Here is a 21,060-nt window from a genome sequence, read left to right on the forward strand (position 1 = left end):
TTTGAATCCCTTTCAGATTTGTTCAGCTTAGTCATAACAGCCTATCATCATTAGCTTGTAATCTGCTAAATTTGATTGCACTGATGTTTACAATCTAGAACTCCATTATAATCTATTATCCATGTTTCCAAGGAATGAATTACGTGTTGTTTGTCTTTGTTCAATGTCCCTCCAAGCTGTCTAGAAGGAAGGTCGAAAAATCTCGGCTCGCGAGATACTCTTTGATATGCACGCGCAGATCTTCAGGCATATTGAATCTCTACCGTATTTACAAAACTTATCAATACCCTTGAGGAAAGAATGCCTCCATTAACGTTTATTATTTCATGATAGCTAAAAGGCTGCGGGGAATCTTTCTTATGAAGGCTTGTGGAATTCAGAAATAGTGAACTGATTCTAGTTAATACTTAATATATACAAGATAGTGGCGAAGGGTGGAGGTAGGCTCTGGAGATCCGACACAAATCGTGCCCACCAAACTTTATCAGTCATGCTTATTTGTTTTTATTGAATTAAAATACAAATTGCAGTTGTGTTAGTTAGTTTTTAAAATTCAATTAAATCCTGCGTAAACTAAGCCATAATAGATAACAAAATATTCATCTATCTATAAAATATCTCAAGATCACGTGGCATATGAAAATGCAGACTGGATCGGCCTCATGCATAGAATACCGGTGGGCTATGTACGCAATCCTCGAGGGCAAAAGAAGACCTGGACGGCCGAATTTGAGACGGTTGGACTGCTCTACAGGAGATTTAAGAATGCTTGGTCAAAGCAACTGGAGAGTGTCAGCGCTGGAACGTCCAGAATGGAAGAAGTTTTTGAAGGAGGTCAGGATCCGAAAGGGTTGTAGTGCTATAAATGATGATGAACCACCATCATCTACGATTTGTATTCTTAGTTCAATGAAAACAAATGAGAATGACTGACAAAGTTTACTGTGCACTTTTTATGTCGTATCTAAAAAGCCTACCTCCACCGTTCGCCACTGATACAAGGATTAAGTTAGAATTGTTTTGATCTCTAGTATGTATAGTGTTTTACAAATCTAGCCACCATCGCTAACAATTAAATAAATATTTCTTTCCAGTATATGAATGCCATAAAGTCCACCCTGAACTCATCGCAGCCGGTAATAACGGAAGACGAGTTCCACACCATCTTTTACAAGATATCAGAGCTGCACAACCTGCATAAGAGCTTCCTCGAAGGTCTGCATGCTGGAGTTAAGGCCTGCGAAGAACCACTGTCCGTTGGAATCCACTTCAAGACTATGGTTAGTTGGTTTATTTATTCAATTGAGTGAGGCTATAGACCAACCTATATTGTTGCTGACATGTTATAGTGGCCATCTATGGTACTAAAAATCCCCCGCTTATTTACCCACAGAGGGTATTATTAGATGCCTATATTAGATTTATGCCACTGGCGCGATGAAGAAGAAAATGAAATCTAACCATTTAACATGATTGTTAATTTTTGCAGGCTGAAAATATAAACGTGTATGGCGCGTTCCTCCACAATTATGGGCGCGCAACAGACGCTGTCAGGAAATGCTGCGCAGGCTCGGCCGTGTTCGGAGAAATTTCCCGGAACATCACTTGCCGCGGCAACCCCATGAGCTTGGAAGACTTACTGCATAAACCTGTCGCCAGGGTGCAGAAGAATGCCCTGGTTTTACATGTAAGTTATGGATTATATTTGGTGTAAGATATCACCATTATCATGTTCAAATGATAATATATATATGACCATTACCATAATCGAGTGTCGGAAGATTTTACGCTGTCTTCGTACATTCTGGTCTTTTCTGATATTATGAAACAGTTTTGAATGATCATCATTATAAAATTGGACTACTTTAGATGATTGGGTTATGTACAGATAAGTTATGCGTGACAAAATACTGACATTCAAACACACATTTTTTTACGAGATATCGATATTAACCACATGCCTTGCACAACCTATTGGGTGCATACTATGTGGCCAAACAAATATTGAATTTGGGGGGACAGGACTTGAACCCGAGACCCATGACTTCAAAGCGGACGTGTTACCACTCGTCCATCGTGGCCTTGTGTGTTTTATATAAATGAGAATTCGAATTAAGGTTGGTCTGTCTCACCTGGATAAGTAAGCGACGCTATATTCAGGAAACCATTCTGAAATTGATATATTACACTAAATTCTCTGAATATGGCAGTGGTTTTCAATTTTTTTTTATTTCGCGGTGTAAAAAAAAAACCAATATGTATACTCACCTGTTTCTCAAATCATAGAATCATATCCCTTTTCAATTACATGTGTAACATCTGTGATAAGGGAAGAGCAGTATGCAGAAGTTAAAATTTTATTATCGTCTGAAGAAAATAGTTGCCGAAGCATATTAATCCATCATTGTGAAGGCGTGTCAGCTCATTAAACTGAGGTTACGTGGGATTATTAAAAAAAATATATCCTGTGACTTATATCCTTAGGAACTAATCGTCACCTAGTATAATGTCAAGGCTCACACTTTAAACGAATGTCCAAAATATGGGCTAAATCACTCGGCAAACCATTTATTGTGTTTCTATTAATTTTTAGGTACTTTTTGTCTCTCCTATACGTTTCCTCAAAGATCTTGTTGTGATCGTCTTAAATTCAATAATTTGTGAAGTCCATAACACATTAAAAATAAATAAATTCAAATAGTTTTTTTGCAATAAGTTTTTTCTCTCACGTTTTTGTAAGGATGGCATGGTAGATTTTCATGTGTTCTTACCTATGTGCCTTTTTCAGGATCTCCTGAAGTATACTCCGCTGTCTCATCCAGATCACACGATGCTAACGGACGCCCTCAATATGACGCAGCACTTCTTGGATGAGTTCAACATTATACAAACCAAATCAATGTTCCCTGTAAGCATGCATATCTTTACCATGTAATACTTGGACTGAAATAATTTTAAATGCACAATGAACTTGTCATCGATACGATCACACGTACAAGCGGTCCTCAACTTTTGTACGATCTACTTTCGTACAATTTGCTATTTCGTACATTTCTTAAAAATTAGATTTTTGTCGATACTACAAACACCGTACGCTTCCATGCAGTCGCTCCCTGAAATATCTCACCCTTATAAATTTATAAACATGAGTGAGAAACAGAGAAACTGCAGTATTGATACTGACAAAAAGAAATTAACGACTCTCTTCATATGATCGAGACAAAAATGGAAATAATTAGGTGTTCTGAAAGCAGCGAATCTTTTGCTTCAATCGGCCGTTTGTATCTACAGTGGAAATACATCTTCAAAGATTGTTTCCAAAAGACATGGCATAGTGGTGGATGAAATGGAGAGATCTTTGCCATCATGAATAATTGATGATAATCATCAAAAAGGTGACCCTCTGAGTTTTTTAATTATTCATTGTGCATATTGGAAGATTCTAACAAGGAATTTCAAGCAAGTGAAGGCTGCTTTGACAAATTTAAACTGAGGTATTCTTTACATAATTTTAAATTCACTGGAGAAGCTGCCAGTCCTCATTGTCCAAAATATTTTATAATAGACTTTCGTACATTCAACATTCATACACATTTTCAGGAACCAATTATGTATGTAAGTCGAGAACCGCCTGTACAAATAAATTTCTAATGCGGAATGCGTATAAGATTGCTTCTATCTAGAATCCAAATTCTTTAGTTAAACTTCAATTTCTGCATTACCTCATAGTATTGTTAAACCTTGATTCCAGGCTGCCGATAGAGCACAACGAAGACTGGTGAGGAACTCCTTCATAGTGGAGTTGGCAGATGGCCACAGAAAACTTAGGCATCTATTTTTATTCAATGATGTTATCGCCTGCGCCAAGTATAAGGTAATTATTTCAAATACATATACACCAACAACCGAATTAAAACCATCGTATCCGGACAAGTTCAAGTCACATTCAGTTAAAAAAATCACATTCTTAAATCTCCAATAATTATTCATCATTTATGGCACTAAAATCCATAGCGGGTGTTGGCGTGTTTCAAAAACGTTCTCCAGCACCGATACTCTCCAGTTGCTTTGACACTCTTAGATTGCCTGTGGCGCTGTCCAGCAGTGGCGAAGGGTGGAGGTAGGCTGTTAAGATCCGCCATAAATAGTGCACATTAACCTTTTTCAGTCAAATGTATATGTTTTTATTGAAATAAGACTACAATTTACAGATGGTATTGGTTGGATTCTAAAAATCAATTAAACCCTATCTCAACCAAACTTTAATAGTGTTGGTATATTTTAGGCGATATGACAAAATTGTACACATTTTTTCATTCTTACTTATTTGTTTTCGTCAGATTAAGAATAGGTACGTATTACACATATTGCTGGTTCATTTTTTTAATTCTTGCTATGTCTAAACCAAACTATAATAGATAAAAATTATTATTCTATCTATAAAATATCCAAATTTATGTAAGATTTAATTGCATAATTTTAGAAATTTTATAGATATGAGTATTTTTTTACTATTATCTATTAGGGCTTGGTTTTCGCAGGGTTTAATTGAATTTAAAAAACTAACCAACACCATCTGTAAAATGTAGTCTTATTTCAATGAAAACAAGTATGTATGACTGACAAATTTAGTGTGCAATATTATGGCGGATCTGAACAGCCTACCTCCACCCTTCGTCACTGCTGTCCAGCCATCTCAGTTTCCGGTGCCCAGGTCTTAGCTTGCCATCGGGGGTTGCATACACAGCCAGCCTTGCTGTATCTTCTCCGTCATTCTATGTATGCGGCCGATCCGACACAGTCTCTGCATTTTTATATGCCATGTGATCTTTTCATCCTCATAAAGTGTGTACTGCTCTTCTTTATACCTTGACATCTAAATGGCATTTTCTTGAATAGGTCTAAAGATTCTTTTCAATAGTCTCCTCTCAAAGATATCCAAATATCCAATAATTAACAACTAATAATTGAATTATGTCACTCCAGGCATCTGGCAGAGAGAAATTCACATTTGAACTGAAGTGGTACATTCCACTGCCGGAAATAATTGTGTATGACGAGTCAGCTGTTGAGCCGAAGGAAACTTCTCCCGCAAACATAGTGTCGCTGAAATCGCAAGCCTGCACCGTCAGAGATCAGATTCTGCTCGAAGAAAAACACATAGATGATAAGGTAAACACTTAGATGATTCCTATGTTTATGTATAAATGAAATAAATGACTAACCTCGTGGAATTTTAACAAACTTACTACTCTACATGTCATCCTTGCGCCTTCAAAAAATTACTTCCATTATGTTCTAGAATACAGTTATTAAAATTCACAATTTACTGTTTACTTGTATAGTTTTGCAAAAAACACATTGCCAGTTTTGGAGGTGCAATGTCGGTATGTTCCCAACTTTGTACAGATAATTTATAGTTGGACATAGGTAATAAATAATACACAAAAAAATAATTTTAAAATATAAAAATTATGGTGTATATTCTGTAAAATGAATACACATCATGGTTGCCTTATACATGCATAGTTGGGAATCCCTGCTATAGAGACTTGGTAATAGCATATAGTGAGATTGGCTTAGTATCTCAAATGTATTTTCTTAATATTTACAGAAAATGCGCATAGGTGGTGGCACACGGCTGGCAGACAAGCACCGCAAGAAGTTAGCAGATCTTGAGGCCCAGCTGGTGCTGGCCTCTCCCAACCTGGTGTTCCGCGTGGGCTCTAAATCCAATCAGAGAGCCCAGACCTTCTTCCTCAGCTCTGACTTTGAGAGGACGCAGTGGATCGATTCTATCCATGCTCTTCAGGTATTAAGAGTTTCACGTTACGGTTAATATCTTTAGTAACGCACACATAGTAAATTGGCTTTGATCAAATACAAGGCACACTTAATTTCACAAGGCACTCTACACACTATTTATTTTTTTCACATGCACAATATTTAGTCATATAAATCATATGAAAGCATACTTTATATTCACATAAACATATCTATCTTTCAAAAGACTCATATAATATTACATAATAATATATTGTATTGTTTTATTCATATGATGTTTGTGATGAAAACAAGTGTCTCGAAAACTTGAAAATTTTTGTGTTTCACGTGTGTACCCTCTTAAATAAAACAGGAAACATCAGGTTAAGTCTTATAAATAATGTTCGTTATTTTATTATCAGACCACATCGTCGCCCCCTGCCCCTGCGGGTGCTCCTCCATCCATCCTCGAGCTTCAAGCGTGGGTGACAGCGTGCCGATCGTACCTAAACACGGACATGGGATCGTACCTGATGCGGTCGGGTCGAGACGAAAGTCTTCTCTTGGGAGATCTGCATCTGAACATCGGCGAACTCATGAGGCCGCTGGAGGCACCTTCCGGTAATGATTGTTCTGTTATTGTATATATCTCATATTATAATCGCAAGTCCCCATTCTCTCTGGGTGATAATCCGACTTCATCTAGGTACACATGTAAACTAATGGCGTGCATGTTATTTTACAATCATCAACCGTAAACCTCTATCTGTTATTTCTCCAATTCTACCATTGACGAGACGTTATACTTTAATAGGTAATTTTGAGCTATACACTAGTCATGACATTTCAACAGATGAATTACCAATACCGAATACACAATAAACTAGAAAATGCCATGATCTGATTCATAAGTTTCACTTCTACATCCACTATTTTTTTTCTCTTTCAGACATGTACGTGTGCGTGGAGGTGGACTCGTATGGCCACTACTTCCGCAAGGCGAAGAGTCGGCTGGTATGCCACTCCTGCCAGCCCAAGTGGAATGAGACGTTCGTGATCGAGTTGGAAGGCTCGCAGAATGTGCGGGTGCTGCTCTATGAAGATTCAGGCGGTGTCAGGCCACAGCTCAGAGGGAAATGCACTCTCAAAGTGAGTTATTGTCCACGATTGGTTTTCTTATCCCCAATAGCATGGAAAATATTTGAGGCAAGCATAGAATATGGTCAATTAATTCTTCTAGAAAAGGCTTTTGTGCAATGAGATTCAAACCAATACTAGCTGAGCCAGCTGGCTCTCGCCAGTCTGTCTCGCTGGGTCTTGTTAGGACAGCTTGGCATCCTAATGACATGGTGTTGGATTTTAATACAATTATTGTGAAGAATGCATAGATGACGCCATAGATTTCCCTTGTCACTGCCAATACAAATTTGAGGTCATCCGTGTAGTTTAGTCTGGAGTCTGGCCTTCAGAATGTTGTATGATACCACCTCAGGCTGCTAGGTCTAGCAAAACAGCTGGCAATCACCGATTGCTACCACTGACATTTTGATACAATATGTGTATAGGTATATGAATGTTTCGTTAAATCACGTGCATTTAAATATGATAAATTATACATCTCAACTGTTTGAATACAAAGCAATATGTGATTATCATGAAAATAGCGATCCAATATAACGTGAATATTAATCTCCCGCGGGGCCCATTTAGAGTAGAAAAAGGTACATAAGCAATGTAAAAAATAAATTTTAACATTATTTTGTTTCAATGTCGGTGCGCGACATTCATATCGAAACAAATGTTGATAAATAATGAAGCAATGTATACATCTGAGAAGAATAAACCAATTCTGATTAGAATAGGAATTTATGACCCAAATGGCTATAAATATTACAATGTTATAAGAACAATCACTAATCAAAGAGTAAATACAAGCCATCCAAGCCATTATCACTCGTATTTCTTATTTTATTGATCAAATTTGAGTCGGAATTATCTGAAATTATAACAATGTCGTTTAGCTAACACGGCCCAATTTTATATATAAAATATTGTTATCTATAACGTTATTTTGAAAAATGTTCCTTATTTTCGCACACCTACTTACCTATTTAGAGCGTTTTTATATGAAGGTTTAAGGCTCGCACAAACCAACGCGAATATTCACCAAGTACCCCGTCAAAATATCACGAAAAAAGCGCCCGCCATCGGTACGGAAGGTCCGGTCAAAAGAGTCTCAAAAAAAGCCAATGCCGCTGTAATGCTCCCTACTTACCTGTTGTTAATGAACAAACGTAACATATATTCACGCAGGGGATCAAAAGATACAATGAAAGCCATCAATTTGTCATATATTTGGCTATTTTTTGAGACTCTTTTGACCGGACCTTCCATATCGATGCGGGTGCTTTTTTCGGGTTATTTTGACGTGGTAAATGCGAATGGATGGCAGTGTCGGAGACAAATAATTGTATCAATGATAATATAAAATTATTGATATATTATTTGAATGCTCGATACCGAAACGTCAAACAATCGCAGCGCTCCATATTGAACTTTGTAACAAAATAACTTAATTCCCTTCCGAAATCTGAACGTCGCGTGCTCTTTCCCGTAAGCCAATACGAGCTTGATTGGCGATTATTCGCTGCGAATAATTCGCTTTGGTGTGTGCACGAATGTTTTAGGTTACTTTATAATTATTTAAATTTTATGGAATGCATTGGCGAACTCTGTTATGCTATACCTACTGATTTTTGAAAACGGCGAATTTTATTAATTTAAAATGTTTGAATTTTATACTTACATTGTAAATGATTTTTATATTTGTACTTATTGTCTACGCTTATAATAGCATTTTCGCCATATAATAGCGGTTTTTTCGATGATTGTCTATGCCCAAAAAATCTCGCTTAGATGCTTTCAAGTATTGATGAAAGAAATCTGACGTTTATCCAGGGTGTACGGTCGTAATATAGAGCCGACGCTGTTTGAAAATCCACTAGCTATTGAAAATTAGTCCCATATTTAGTAGGTTTTTTAAGCGATTTGATGTTGAATTTAGTGAGTTCTGAAAATCACCTAATGTCAAGTACTTTTTAGAAAGTAATCTAGCATAAAAAAAAAAACATTTTTTGGAGTTGACTACCTGAAATTTTTTTTTATATTTTCTTGATGTTCTGTTATTGATCAAAAACTACTGGACCAATATTAATGAAACCTGCACAGCTTATAGAATTTAGTAGTTTCATCTAGATATCTCAAGATTCCGAAGCTACAAGATAAAACTTCTCGAAAATAATACACTTGTAACAATTCATCGTGAATCGTGATGTTCGATCGATGAGTTGGTAAATTGGTCAGATAGCATTGGTGGAGTGGTGAGGTGAGGTAAGGTGCACTTCAGGTAGAGGGCCTACATCTAACTTGATGATCATGTGAGCTTAGTAAAATGTCTACTTAGAAATAAGTTGCGTGTAATCGCTAGTTAATATAACTCATTTAGTGCTGACAACGCGACTGGCACGTTTGCATTGTTGTTCATTGTTGCATTTTATATGTTGTTTTCATATGTATCACTATGTCTATTAAAGATGTGATATAAATAATCGAATATCAAATACCCTGTGATAATTCTAGAGGAATGGCACCTGCAATGACTCTAGAATTATCACAATCATAATTACCTCATTAAATATTGTACTAAAATATATCGTATTTATTTTGTTTTAATTTGTTTTAATTTGTAGCTGAGTCGGCAATGGCTGGGAGACCAGCAGTGCCACAGGAACCTGACCATGGGCAGCTCGGCCCTCACCATGTGGATACGATTCGTTCCCTCCGAGGTGACGCTTAGGAGAGTTCCAACCGCCAAACCAGGAGCTCTATTCGGTGCTAAGATTCAACAGGTTTGCAAGTAAGTAACGCGTCGTAAAAGTGCTTTTTATCCGTTCCCTTAGGTACAGCATGTGGACACCAGATGGCAGTGGCGAAGCGTGGAGGTAAGCTGTGGAGATCTGACATAAATAGTGGATAAACTATTTTTATTCAATGAAAAAGAGACAAGATTTGAAAATGTATCATTCTATAAACTGAACACTTGACAATTCTACAAAATGATTTTTTCTCATCATCATCATCATCGCGACAACCCGGGGTGGGTCCTGGCCTCCTCCAACAGCTCCCTCCACCTGTCCCTATCCAGTGTGGCCGCTTTCCAATTTGGTACCCCCAGAATACGGCAGTCACTGGCAGCTCCATCCAACCAGCGAATCTTTGGCCTGCCTCTTCTTCTACGCCCTATTGGATTGCTGGACATCACTCTCTTTGCCGGTTCATTATCATTCATACGGTGCACATGACCTAGCCATCGCAGTCTCCCAATCTTAATTAATTGAACTGCGCTGCAATCTTCGTACAGTCCGTAGAGCTCAGCATTATATCTTCTCCTCCAATTTGTGCCGTCCCTGATCGGTCCATAGATACGGTGGAGAATTTTTCTTTCAAAGATGTTCAGGCCTCGTTCATTTCGCAGAGTTAATGTCCAGGTTTCCGATGCGTAGGTGAGCACTGGCTTTACAAGTGTCTTGTAAAGAGTGCTTTTAGTTCGGCGAGATAGTATGCGGGACTTAAAATGTCGTAACAGGCCAAAGTAGCATTTCTTCGCAGAATGATTTTTTCTAGTGTGTATAATATTATGCATGAGATGTTTTCAATTTATGTATATTCAGTATATAGAGTGTTACATTCTCAAACCTTGTGTCTTATTCGTTGAATAAAAGAAATAGTTTATTAAATTATTAGCTATTAAAGTCTAAGTACGTTATAAAAACTAAATAATGAAGTGATCCGCGACGTCGCTTAGTAATTAAGGAATTAATTGATACCTACCTTAATTTAATATACTAAAACCGAGAGCCAACATTATAACGCAATTCGATAAGCATTTCATGTACCGACTATTAGTTAAAATCATCGTAGTTCATTAAGGCGTCAATTACATTGAGCTACTTTACGAGCTGTTTGTTGGCGAATTTAATAACGGTCGATTCAGCTACTGCGATTATGATAATGACACACAAAACTTTCCTTTCGCTATAAAGCCACAAGCCAGCGACTACTTTGACAGAACGTAGTTCGTTTTTTTTACCGGGAGGTTGCTACCACGCTCTACTGCGCAGACGCAGTTGGCCCACACGCCGGTGTGTAGCGTGTAAAGTTGACCGGCTTTCAACTTTTCTCGGTAGAGTGTTTACAATCTGCTTGTTAGCTTGTTCGATGATTACACTGGGCGACTTTACAGGCAGATTGTAAATTCGCCAACAAACAGCTCGTAAAGTAGCTCAATGTAATTGACACTTAAGATGTCTACAGCTTAATTGGAAAAGCATACTGGCGCGAATCCAGCAGATACAGGTTCAAGTCCCGTCGGGTGTCATATTTTTTTTCTGCATAATCATTTTTTCTTGTGTATATGCATGAGATGTTTTCAAATTATGTATATATATATAGTGTATACTGAACTTTGTCAATCATACTTATTTATTTTCATTGTGTATTTCCACCGGAGTGCTCATTATACTCCCAAGGCCAAGTGACCACGGTTTCTCATCGTAACATTATTAAATTTGTTTGTACAATGTATACAGTACTCTCTCAGTAATCCGCCACCCCAAAAACAAGACAAGTGTCCAATTAGTGAAAGCGGCGGATTATAATAGTGCATACATACAAAATATGGTAAAAATTAAAACAGGTATTTCACAAAAATAGTTTTTTTTGATAAATTTGTGCTAGAAAATTACGGTTTTATTTATAATCAAAATCAAGTATTTACTAAATTATACACTAAGTTTATTAACTAAAAAATATTAAACAGTAAATCACTTGACACAACCAGTTGTTGAATGAGGCAGATATTCTTGAATGGCTTAGGATTCCTGGCTTCCAAAAGCTTCAGTTTGTATGTCCCGGTTGCATTGGAGCACAGAATAATTGTGAAGCAGTCCTTGGGCACTTACCCTCTCTGGTACATTACTTTCTTCGCAATGAATGTACGTTTTACAAAGGAGAAGTTTTCAAAATAAACCCGTCTCACTTGCGTTGTATACTTGTACGCGGCGGACTACTGAATTTGACAATCGAATACCGGCGAATTATAGAGCTTGATTTTGTGCTTTTAACTAGTAAAAATAACGGCGGATTATAGTAGTTGTCGGATAATCGAGCGGCGAATTCCTGAGAGTGTACAGTACTCTGAAAAATAAGTAAATATGTTTATTATATTAATTTACAGGCGACAGAAGCGAGACATCCCGTTCATAGTGACGTCGTGCGTTCGGGAAGTGGAGAGGCGGGGAATGGCAGAGGTCGGTGTTTACCGGGTGTCCGGGTCTGCTTCAGATCTTGCCAAATTGAAAAAGTCCTTTGAAACAAGTACGTAATAAAACATTATTTGTTTCCTTTATATTATGTAAATGTTTATTACAGCACTAAGTATTGCGCCCTCAGAACACGAATACTGAAGAGATGCGCTGTTCAGGTATTTGGTATATTGGTATTTGATTGATTCATCTGTTCCAGTTGATGAGCAGACATGGACTAAAGCCGAATTGACAAAAGACATTGTTGTATTTGTGAAATTGTTTGTTTTTTCAGATTCCTATGAGGCGGAACAGCTCCTTAAAGAAGTAGACGTCCATTCGGTGACGGGCATACTGAAGCTGTACCTCCGAGAGCTGCCGGAGGCTCTGTTCACGGATGCCCTCTACCCCAAGTTCTTCCAGGCGTTTAGCGGGCAGGCGTCGGGTGAGGTGAACATGGGCGGGGCCAACACCAACAATACCAGGCAGAGGGCCTTGCAGCACTGCTTGACGCAGTTACCCGATCAGAATAAAAAGTGCATCGACTTTTTGCTTAACCATTTCATCAGGTACTAAATGAATTCACATAATTTGAAACATCCCAGAAACCTATTAAATCTCCTCAGTGTTCGCTTTCCAGTTTAGTACCCCAAGTATAAAGCAGTCATTGGTAATTCCATCTTGCCAATAAATTTTTGACCTGCCTCTGTGTCCTATTAAATTTCTCTCTTTGCGCCCGTTCACTGTCATTTATACGGTACGCATGACTTAGCCAGCGCAGTCTCCCGATCTTAATTGATTGAACTGAGCTGCAATCTAATAGATATTAGAGTTTGGCATTGCATCTTCAATACGATAGATAATTTTTCTTTCAAAAATGTTCAGGGGTCATTCATTTTGCAGAGTTGCCCAGGTTTCCGAGGTGTAAGTGAGGACAGGATTTTTAAGTGTCCTGTTATGTGTGCTTTGAATTCGGCCAAATAGTGGGCGGAACGTACAGCTAACCCTTGTAGTCCAGTGTGTAAGGCATTGGCTTCCCATTCGGGGGCTCCGGGTTTGATTCCTGATGAGGTCACAACACATTTATATATGTGATTTTCTCAATTTTGGGTGTTTCTGATTGTTTCACTTCTTTTACCACACAACATACTATCATTGGGTTGTAGTGTTCAAAAAAATGTATTTTAGTGTTGCTGCCAAAAATTGGTAAGTCGATAATTTAATTATTTAGAGTTAACAACGGATTACTGTCCAACAAGAATATTTAGGCACAAGCTGGAAGTCGCTGTCGTCGACTAAATAGGAGGAGCTGGTTTAGTTCACAGTCTTAACACGTGGACAACTCGTTGCTAATCGGAAGGCACTATAATCAAAGTGCGGTTAAAAATGGGAGGAGCTTGTTAGTTCACAGTTTTAACACGTAGCCAAGAAGATCTTGTTCGACAGTATGTGTCTATATAATATAAACATGTATGCTAGAAAAAAATTATAGATTATCCAATATATAGAACATGCACATAAAGCACAAAGAAATTTGCATTTACTCCATAACATGATTTCGAGACTTACCAACTTTTGACAGTAACCCATGATACATGTATGACATACATGTATCATCAATATATGTACATTGTACATATATTTTTTTCTGAATAAAAAATGAAAAACTTTTAATTATCTTAATAAATCAAAATGACATCACCTTTATTTATTATATTATCATACAAAGGCTTCATTTCCATAGAGAAAGGTCTTTTTTTCAATATCTGTGGCTTGGATGACATTTTGATTTTTTCATTGCGTTTTCCAGGGTGAACCAGCATGAAGTGGACAATAAGATGTCGCTGAACAATCTTGCGACGGTGTTCGGACCGACATTGCTGCGGCCGTCCACGCGGGTCGAGCAGGGCAAGCAGAGAGACCTGCTGGCGTCAGGCACGGTGGATGTCATGGCGCAGGCCGGCATTCTCTACTGCCTGCTGCAGCACCGCCACCTCACCTCCAGGATCACCTCCGCCAAGGACGCCAGCTGATTCCACCCCCGCACGCCCTAAGTCATCACGCATCGTATTCGCCCCGCCCGAGTCGGATAACACGTGAAGCGCTTACTTTCAAACAATGTACATGCACTCTCTCGAGTTTCACCCGGGTGAAGGAAACCTCAGAGTGTGCCATCAGCGTTTCCACGTCTTACAGTGCTTGAGATTCTTGCATCGAGAAAAATGTTGTTCAAGATCGGTGTATTTTGAAGTTTATACCGTCAATGGAATCTTAAAAAAGAACCAAAAATGTGACATAACATAACGTAACTCGATCTTATTGAAGTGTATAATAGTTGCATTATCACTCCATATTTATTTTGTCATAAGGAAAAATCAACGATATAGCATGCAGTTTGGTCTCCAAATTCTTTATAATATAAATATCTTTACGAGCATTTGAAATACGCTTATGAAATTTTGATTCAAATCTGAATCACGGTTAACGCGAGAGACAACTAAGTTCACATGAGATAGAAAACTGGGGTGACGATCGGTAACTTTCAATTGACTATACTCATAATACGTCAGTGTTGTTTTGACCTATTGAATTCAGCATCTTGAATCGCTGTCATTTTAATGTATTTTGTAACTAAGCGCTTCACATTGTCCCAAATTTTTTTATTACATTTTTTGGAATCATTCATAAACAAAAGTGTCAGAAGTATAGTAAATTGTGTCGAATGAGAATATAACATTTTTTGTGATATGTGCAGGAGGGGTATGAATGGCATATTTCATTAATAATAACAAGGAAATTTGCAAATTATCGAAAGAAGACTAAAGGTTCAAATCTATAGATTTGTTCATATGCAGTAATGAATATCTGTTAGGTATGATATTATGATAAGCAAATATACCGAAGTAAACTTATCCAGGGAAACTATGTTAAAAAATTCAGTTGTGTTTATAAGAATATCAGAGGTTTTGCCGTTTAGGCTATCAAACAGTTGAATAAGCAAAAATAATACTATTTGTTATTATGTCTGTACCTCAGACTCATTACAGTAAAACCTCGTTAGTAAGAACACTGATAATTTGAAATTCGCCGTAATTCGAAATTTTCGCAAAAAAAAGTCCTTTCAACATTATTTTCATATAAAACTATATCTTTAATTCGAATTTTGTAATTCGAAATGATTTCAGAGTCCTGGCATATAAAAATATTCAATAAATCGAAATTAATGAAATTTGTAAAATGGCATTTAGAACACTATGCCTTCCCGTCCCACAAATTAATGTTTTTTTTGGGCGCCGTGAAAAACACTTTCGATACAAAGGGCACCATGAGACGAAAAAGTTTGAAAATCACTGACTAAAAGTATCATATTTTTTAGAACCAAAACATACTTAGAATGGTTACAAGTCTACTTTGGTATATTTGATTGTAATAATACATATTATATGACTTTCGATGACAGCATAATTTATTTTAAAAAATCGTATCATTTTTTTGTACTTTTTTTACCCTTATGACATATCGTAATGTAGGCCAGACTATGAATGTTAAAATAATGTGGAACTTTCATATAATTCAAGACAAAAGTGGCTTTATAATAATAATTTACGTTTAACGAAAACTTGACAATGTTTTCCTAAAAAACTTCCTAAATATTTGCTGATACATATTATGTAGCAAACTGGGAACAATGATTTATAAATCGCGTAATAACGGAAGTTTGTATATGCGAATAGACTGTGCGTAGTTTGTGAAATTTTAACTTTCAATACCAGAGTGTAATGAAACCTAATATGATATTACAGTTCACCTTTTCACCTGCTCAATGTTGTGTATCCTTTTTTTATTTCTTCTTCTTTTGGTACCATATTGGAAGCAGGTTCTCCTCGACGTTTGACTGTAGAACTTACTACATATTATTCATTTGGCTGGATAATACAGTATAATATAAAATGTGAAGGAATCTATTTTGAATTAACGTAATCCGAGACACATAGAATACCACTAAAACTAATTAGACATTTTGGGGTAATTAGTTTTTAATGGAGAATGAGTGCGAGCACGAAAGTTGGGGTTACATGTAAATTGACCACCATGGCACAGTTCGCCGTGAGCTTTCTTATCGGAAAGAGATTACCTACTACGATTACATACTATACGGTCTCCAATTTTATTAGATTCAATATAAACATTAATTCAATTTTCATAGCTGATTTTGGCAGAATTCATGAATTCAAGAATGAAAACCTAACCTAACAAATAATCCTGTATATCGGCTATTTTCAAAATTTGCTTGCTGCTGACTTCCTGTAAAGTGTGAACCGACAAGAACCGTGTTTTATTTCGACATGAATTTTATGTCAGTAGGTATATGTCTCTCAGCCAGAGTTGGTGCGAACACAGATACAAAAGATTGTGTGTATTGGTGCATTTCTGAGGCAACGGGCATAGCACAACGTCTACGAGAAACAGTTGTTTGTCTCGTTTACGCCTACTTATTGCGCTTATAGCGAAAAGAGGACAACATGCATACACGTTGATGTTGATTTAGAAATTTGAAACATTCTTTTTGTAAACAATGCGTCTCAAAAGCGTCTCAAAAAAAACAAAACGTCTCAAAACAAATTTTTGTAAGTATTGCTTCGCCTCAACTCTTGTTAACACATCTATACTATACGATAGTATAAGAAGTTGGACAAAAGAGGTTGGACGGTCTTTAGTATACGGCCATATATTTCCGATACAACATTTCACGGTAAAGTGTGATACGGCGAACTGCGTGCGTACAAGTTTCCGGACACGGCAAGTTGGGTAGAATAACCAACAAATCTGACAGCTTATCCAGAAATTAATAGTTTTTAATGTTGTCTACTTGTTTCCGATAAAGGAAAATTATTAGTAAATCAAAGTATCGATTATATATGCGAACATGAAAGACTAGCAGTGTTGACTACCTTACTTGTTACCTCACTAACATTCTATTTTTGTACCATCGACATTCTATACGTCTCAGTCTTAGTCCAAAAATCACAGCATAACGGCTTCCGCCCACTGTAATATCTAACTATTACTACTACCACACTTCGCACTTGTAGGATGTGTGAAAGCCAGCCAGCGGGCGATGTCCGTGCAGGGCATAGAAGGAAAAGACGCAACGTCTTGTGGTTATGTCGGCACGCAACATTCTGGTATTTACTGTTATTATTTCACAGATCTTCGGGGATTGTAACAAATTAACATTGGAGAAGTTGACGGTGTCGCTGTATTTCTTATTAAAGAATAAAATTCTAGGATGATGAGCCTTGAAGGGGAGTTAATTTATTACATCGTTATCATTACTCGTGTATAATATTAAAATTAATTGCTAGCGAGTATTTAGGAGTTATGTGAACGTAAAGTACAAGGGATAAGTGGTGCCACTAGAAATATTCTAGTTCCCTCTGTTTTTACGATAATTTAAGTGTAGATTGTATAGGTGTGTGGTACAGTAAAACCCCATTAATTCGAAATAGACGGGACCGAAATAATTTGAATTATAAAATACAAAATTTAAGGCAAAAAAATAATGTTAAATGTTATATCTTTGTTTCTGTTTCCGATACAATTTCGTACAGATTAATATCAATGGTGACTATTATGGTTCATTCATCAAATTATTGGAAATCACTATAAATCGATTTTATGAATTTTGCCAAATATTTTGATTTACTGATTAATGACGAATTTCGAATTAACGGGGTTTTATTGTAGTGAGTTGTGATTTAATACAAGCAATTCTACAGTTGTTTGAATGTAATTGAATAAAGGTGCTCTTTTATACAACAGTTTTTTTCTGTAAGAGATGGTATCTGATTTCTGTCAGATAGCGTCACAAACGCAAAGTTGTGAGAAGCACACTATTCCTCTTCAATGAATGTGATCTCGAAGAGACGTTTTAAATGACTGGGAGCCCCCGATTCTGCAAGAATGATCTATACCTTGCAGATGCTACATGATAAAAAAGCAGAGACAGCTATAACATAAAGTAATCTAGCATGATGTCATCAAGTTTACCTGAACAGTTGTGATGTTCCGGTCACCTGATAAAACCTCATATTCGACTGATAAGAGAGAGGTTATACCACCGCTTGGTGTGGATACATGATATATTGACGTCGATAACTGGAGAAAGAGAGAAGAAGACTGATCAGAATGGAGGAATTTATCCGGGGCTGTGTTTTGTTAGAGCAGACACAGCCGAAACCAAATGTGTGTTGCAAAGCCTAGAAATTACGACACTCAGATGCATTGCAGGCAAAACCTTCAGAGATCACATAAAAACGAAGAAGACAAAGATGTGGTCTGATTGTGAAGAAAACTTGAAAAATTCTGGAATGTTGCTTTCGTGGAAAGGATGGGCAAAACTAGGATCCTATAAATTGTATTGCACGGAAAACCTGATGGCTGTTTTCAATTTGGCCGAGTTGGCATATCAAGAAAAAATTGAAAGATAGCTGGGACTCAATTTCAAAAATATATGATCCGATTATAATGCAGACTATAGGTCAACATCAAGTATAAGAAGAAAATTTATTGTATAGAGGCCTGGTCACACTGACCGAAATTGAGTGTAGTTATGCGGAAAGTAACCAGTCCACAATTTTGCATAAATCACATAGGCTTTCTTCATACAATGTTCATGAAGAAAAATTCACTAGCTGTTGAATATGCCATGCCACCTTCAATTTTCAGAAAATAGTCACAGTAAATTAAAATAACATAAATATTCCATTTACCTCCTCAAGAGTTATTGGCATCCATTTATTATGGTGTTTATCATCATAAAAGCCAATATTCAAATAACACAAAAGTGCTTATTTCTCAGTTTGTGTTCTGTGTGGACTGGCTGCTTTCTGCTTAATTATGCTCAATTACAGAAACATAAACATCTCTGCCACACATGAGCCACATTAATCCTGGACAGAACGTATAAGACGCAAAGCGCTGTGCGTCCATAGGATGTTGCAGAACGATAACATGAGAGTATGTGACTATTTTGCATTACGGTACTACTCTGCAATTACTGACAATACTGCACTTTCGTATTAGCAAATACAGCTAGTGTGGCTGCGAATTTATGGGAGCAGTGTGCCCAGACGCTAAGTAGCCATTTATGGTGTGTTTACTCGAGGCAGCCGATATTAAATACTCAAGTCATTAATTGTTGTATAAGAGAAAGACAACCGTACGCAAACAATTTTTGAATTGCCTCTATTGAATTTACCTATATAGACTTGCTTGTGAGATGTTTGTTCTGGAGGCTGCGGATTTAATATTAGTACTATTACTGTCAGTATAAAGACTTCAGCTGATTCCAATGATTAGGTGATATTTCTGATTTAAAACGGGCAGCGTATATTTGAAATTATTCCTCTAGGAAACCGGCTTTCTGTGTAAAATTATGAATTAATTGATTATTGTCGCGCGATGTCTTCGATCTCGTAATGATTATCGGCGATAGAAAATTATCTAAATGTTTTTTTAAACGCTTGTAGGGTTTTGAATTGTCACAATTATCTAATGGATTTATTTATTATTGTAAATTGTAGTTTAGATATTTTTTATTGTATGTACTGTTAGAATGTTGTTGAAGCTTAAAAATCGCATAAGAAAAGCTTTCACAGCCAGTCCATTAACAATAGAATTTATTTCATGAGACGGGAACAGTACAAATACACTACATGCTTTTTTTTTATTATTTATACATGTTGCATTGTTAAGAAATGACATGAAAATACAAATAGCCCCCATGCAATATCTTTCTTGCGTGATAGTTATAGTGTTAGAGTGTTATAGAAATGTGATGCAAGGACTTTTTTTACTTAATTTTGGAACCTGGTCGTACTAATTTTATTATGAAGTATATTACATAAAGTTTTCAGAAACAAATACTAGTGGCATTTTTATGACAATAGAATAAATGACCTGGTGGCAGTGCCACCTGTCAACATTCTTGGATGTGGCAATATACTAGTACCAATGACATTAATATGGACGAATCATTTGGAAAAGAAAATGACACTCACTTTATTGTCGGGTCTGCCGAATGGCATAATCTGTTCTAACGCCATTACAATAAAGGTGATATTGCTATAAATTCCTGATGCTTTTTGTTGCATCTGCCGAATGGTTCGGTTCGAACGGGTTCGCTCAAATGAACATTGACATTAGAAACACTGCTCTAATGCCATTACAATAAAGGTCATATTGCTATAAATTCCCGATGCGTGATATTGCATAATGGAAATTGCGTGACGTCTACCTATACATGCGAATGCCCGAATTTACTTGCTAGCTACTGTATAGAGTGCCTCGTCCATTAATAACTGTCATTGGCTAGTACAGTAAAAACAAAACAATTAATCCGTTGGTCGATGGTGTGCGTGCGGATGGTGAGCCGTACTAAACACCTGCCAGCCGATAAGCATGAACTCGTAGGCATTCGTACGCATGCAATCCACGAACTGAACCATTGTTTTTACTGTACTGCACTGTAAGCATTTGTCAAACTATTATGAAAGTATCCTAACGTTTGTTTTCTTTCACGACCGATGAAAATAAATGGATACTTTTTTGGGGAACAATATTTGGATACCTCGTTGCATTTGAAATCGCGCAGTAAAAATGGGAATACAATTTTGGTTTTTAAGCAAACTTAATTATATATGTGTTGACACATATCAAACGTCGTAAAGTCCACTGAATGTCAAACTGAGAAAAATGCAGTTTTATCATATCTTGTAATACAAATGGTTGTAACATGTGAGATATTGTAAGATAATTGAATCTAATACCCACGATGGCTACAAGGATTTTTCTTCTTAGCTTCGGTGCTCGACCTCTTTCTGGCTTTGTCTGGATCCACAAAATCCACTTCTACATCCATTTTATGTTATTA

The 21,060-nt window shown here is 36.9% G+C and overlaps 1 protein-coding gene across 1 annotated transcript in view; it reads left to right on the top strand.

Annotated features, from left to right (window-relative positions):
* Nucleotides 1-17,673, top strand: part of RhoGAP1A (Rho GTPase activating protein at 1A) — a 60,726-nt gene extending 43,053 nt beyond the window's left edge. The window contains exons 9-20 of the mRNA XM_085944255.1: nt 1,095-1,280; nt 1,490-1,687; nt 2,789-2,908; nt 3,752-3,874; nt 4,987-5,172; nt 5,615-5,812; nt 6,186-6,384; nt 6,713-6,912; nt 9,513-9,679; nt 12,059-12,198; nt 12,421-12,694; nt 13,936-17,673. Coding sequence (XP_085800381.1) covers nt 1,095-1,280; nt 1,490-1,687; nt 2,789-2,908; nt 3,752-3,874; nt 4,987-5,172; nt 5,615-5,812; nt 6,186-6,384; nt 6,713-6,912; nt 9,513-9,679; nt 12,059-12,198; nt 12,421-12,694; nt 13,936-14,158 — 2,214 coding nt within the window. The 3' untranslated portion in view covers nt 14,159-17,673. The remainder of the gene's footprint in view (nt 1-1,094; nt 1,281-1,489; nt 1,688-2,788; nt 2,909-3,751; nt 3,875-4,986; nt 5,173-5,614; nt 5,813-6,185; nt 6,385-6,712; nt 6,913-9,512; nt 9,680-12,058; nt 12,199-12,420; nt 12,695-13,935) is intronic.
* Nucleotides 17,674-21,060: the final 3,387 nt, after the last annotated feature.

This window comes from Rhyacophila brunnea, unplaced genomic scaffold, assembly GCF_057557595.1.
Source record: "Rhyacophila brunnea isolate RB1 unplaced genomic scaffold, BYU_Rbru_1.0 scaffold_17, whole genome shotgun sequence".
In the NCBI taxonomy this organism is placed as follows: Eukaryota; Metazoa; Arthropoda; class Insecta; order Trichoptera; family Rhyacophilidae; genus Rhyacophila; species Rhyacophila brunnea.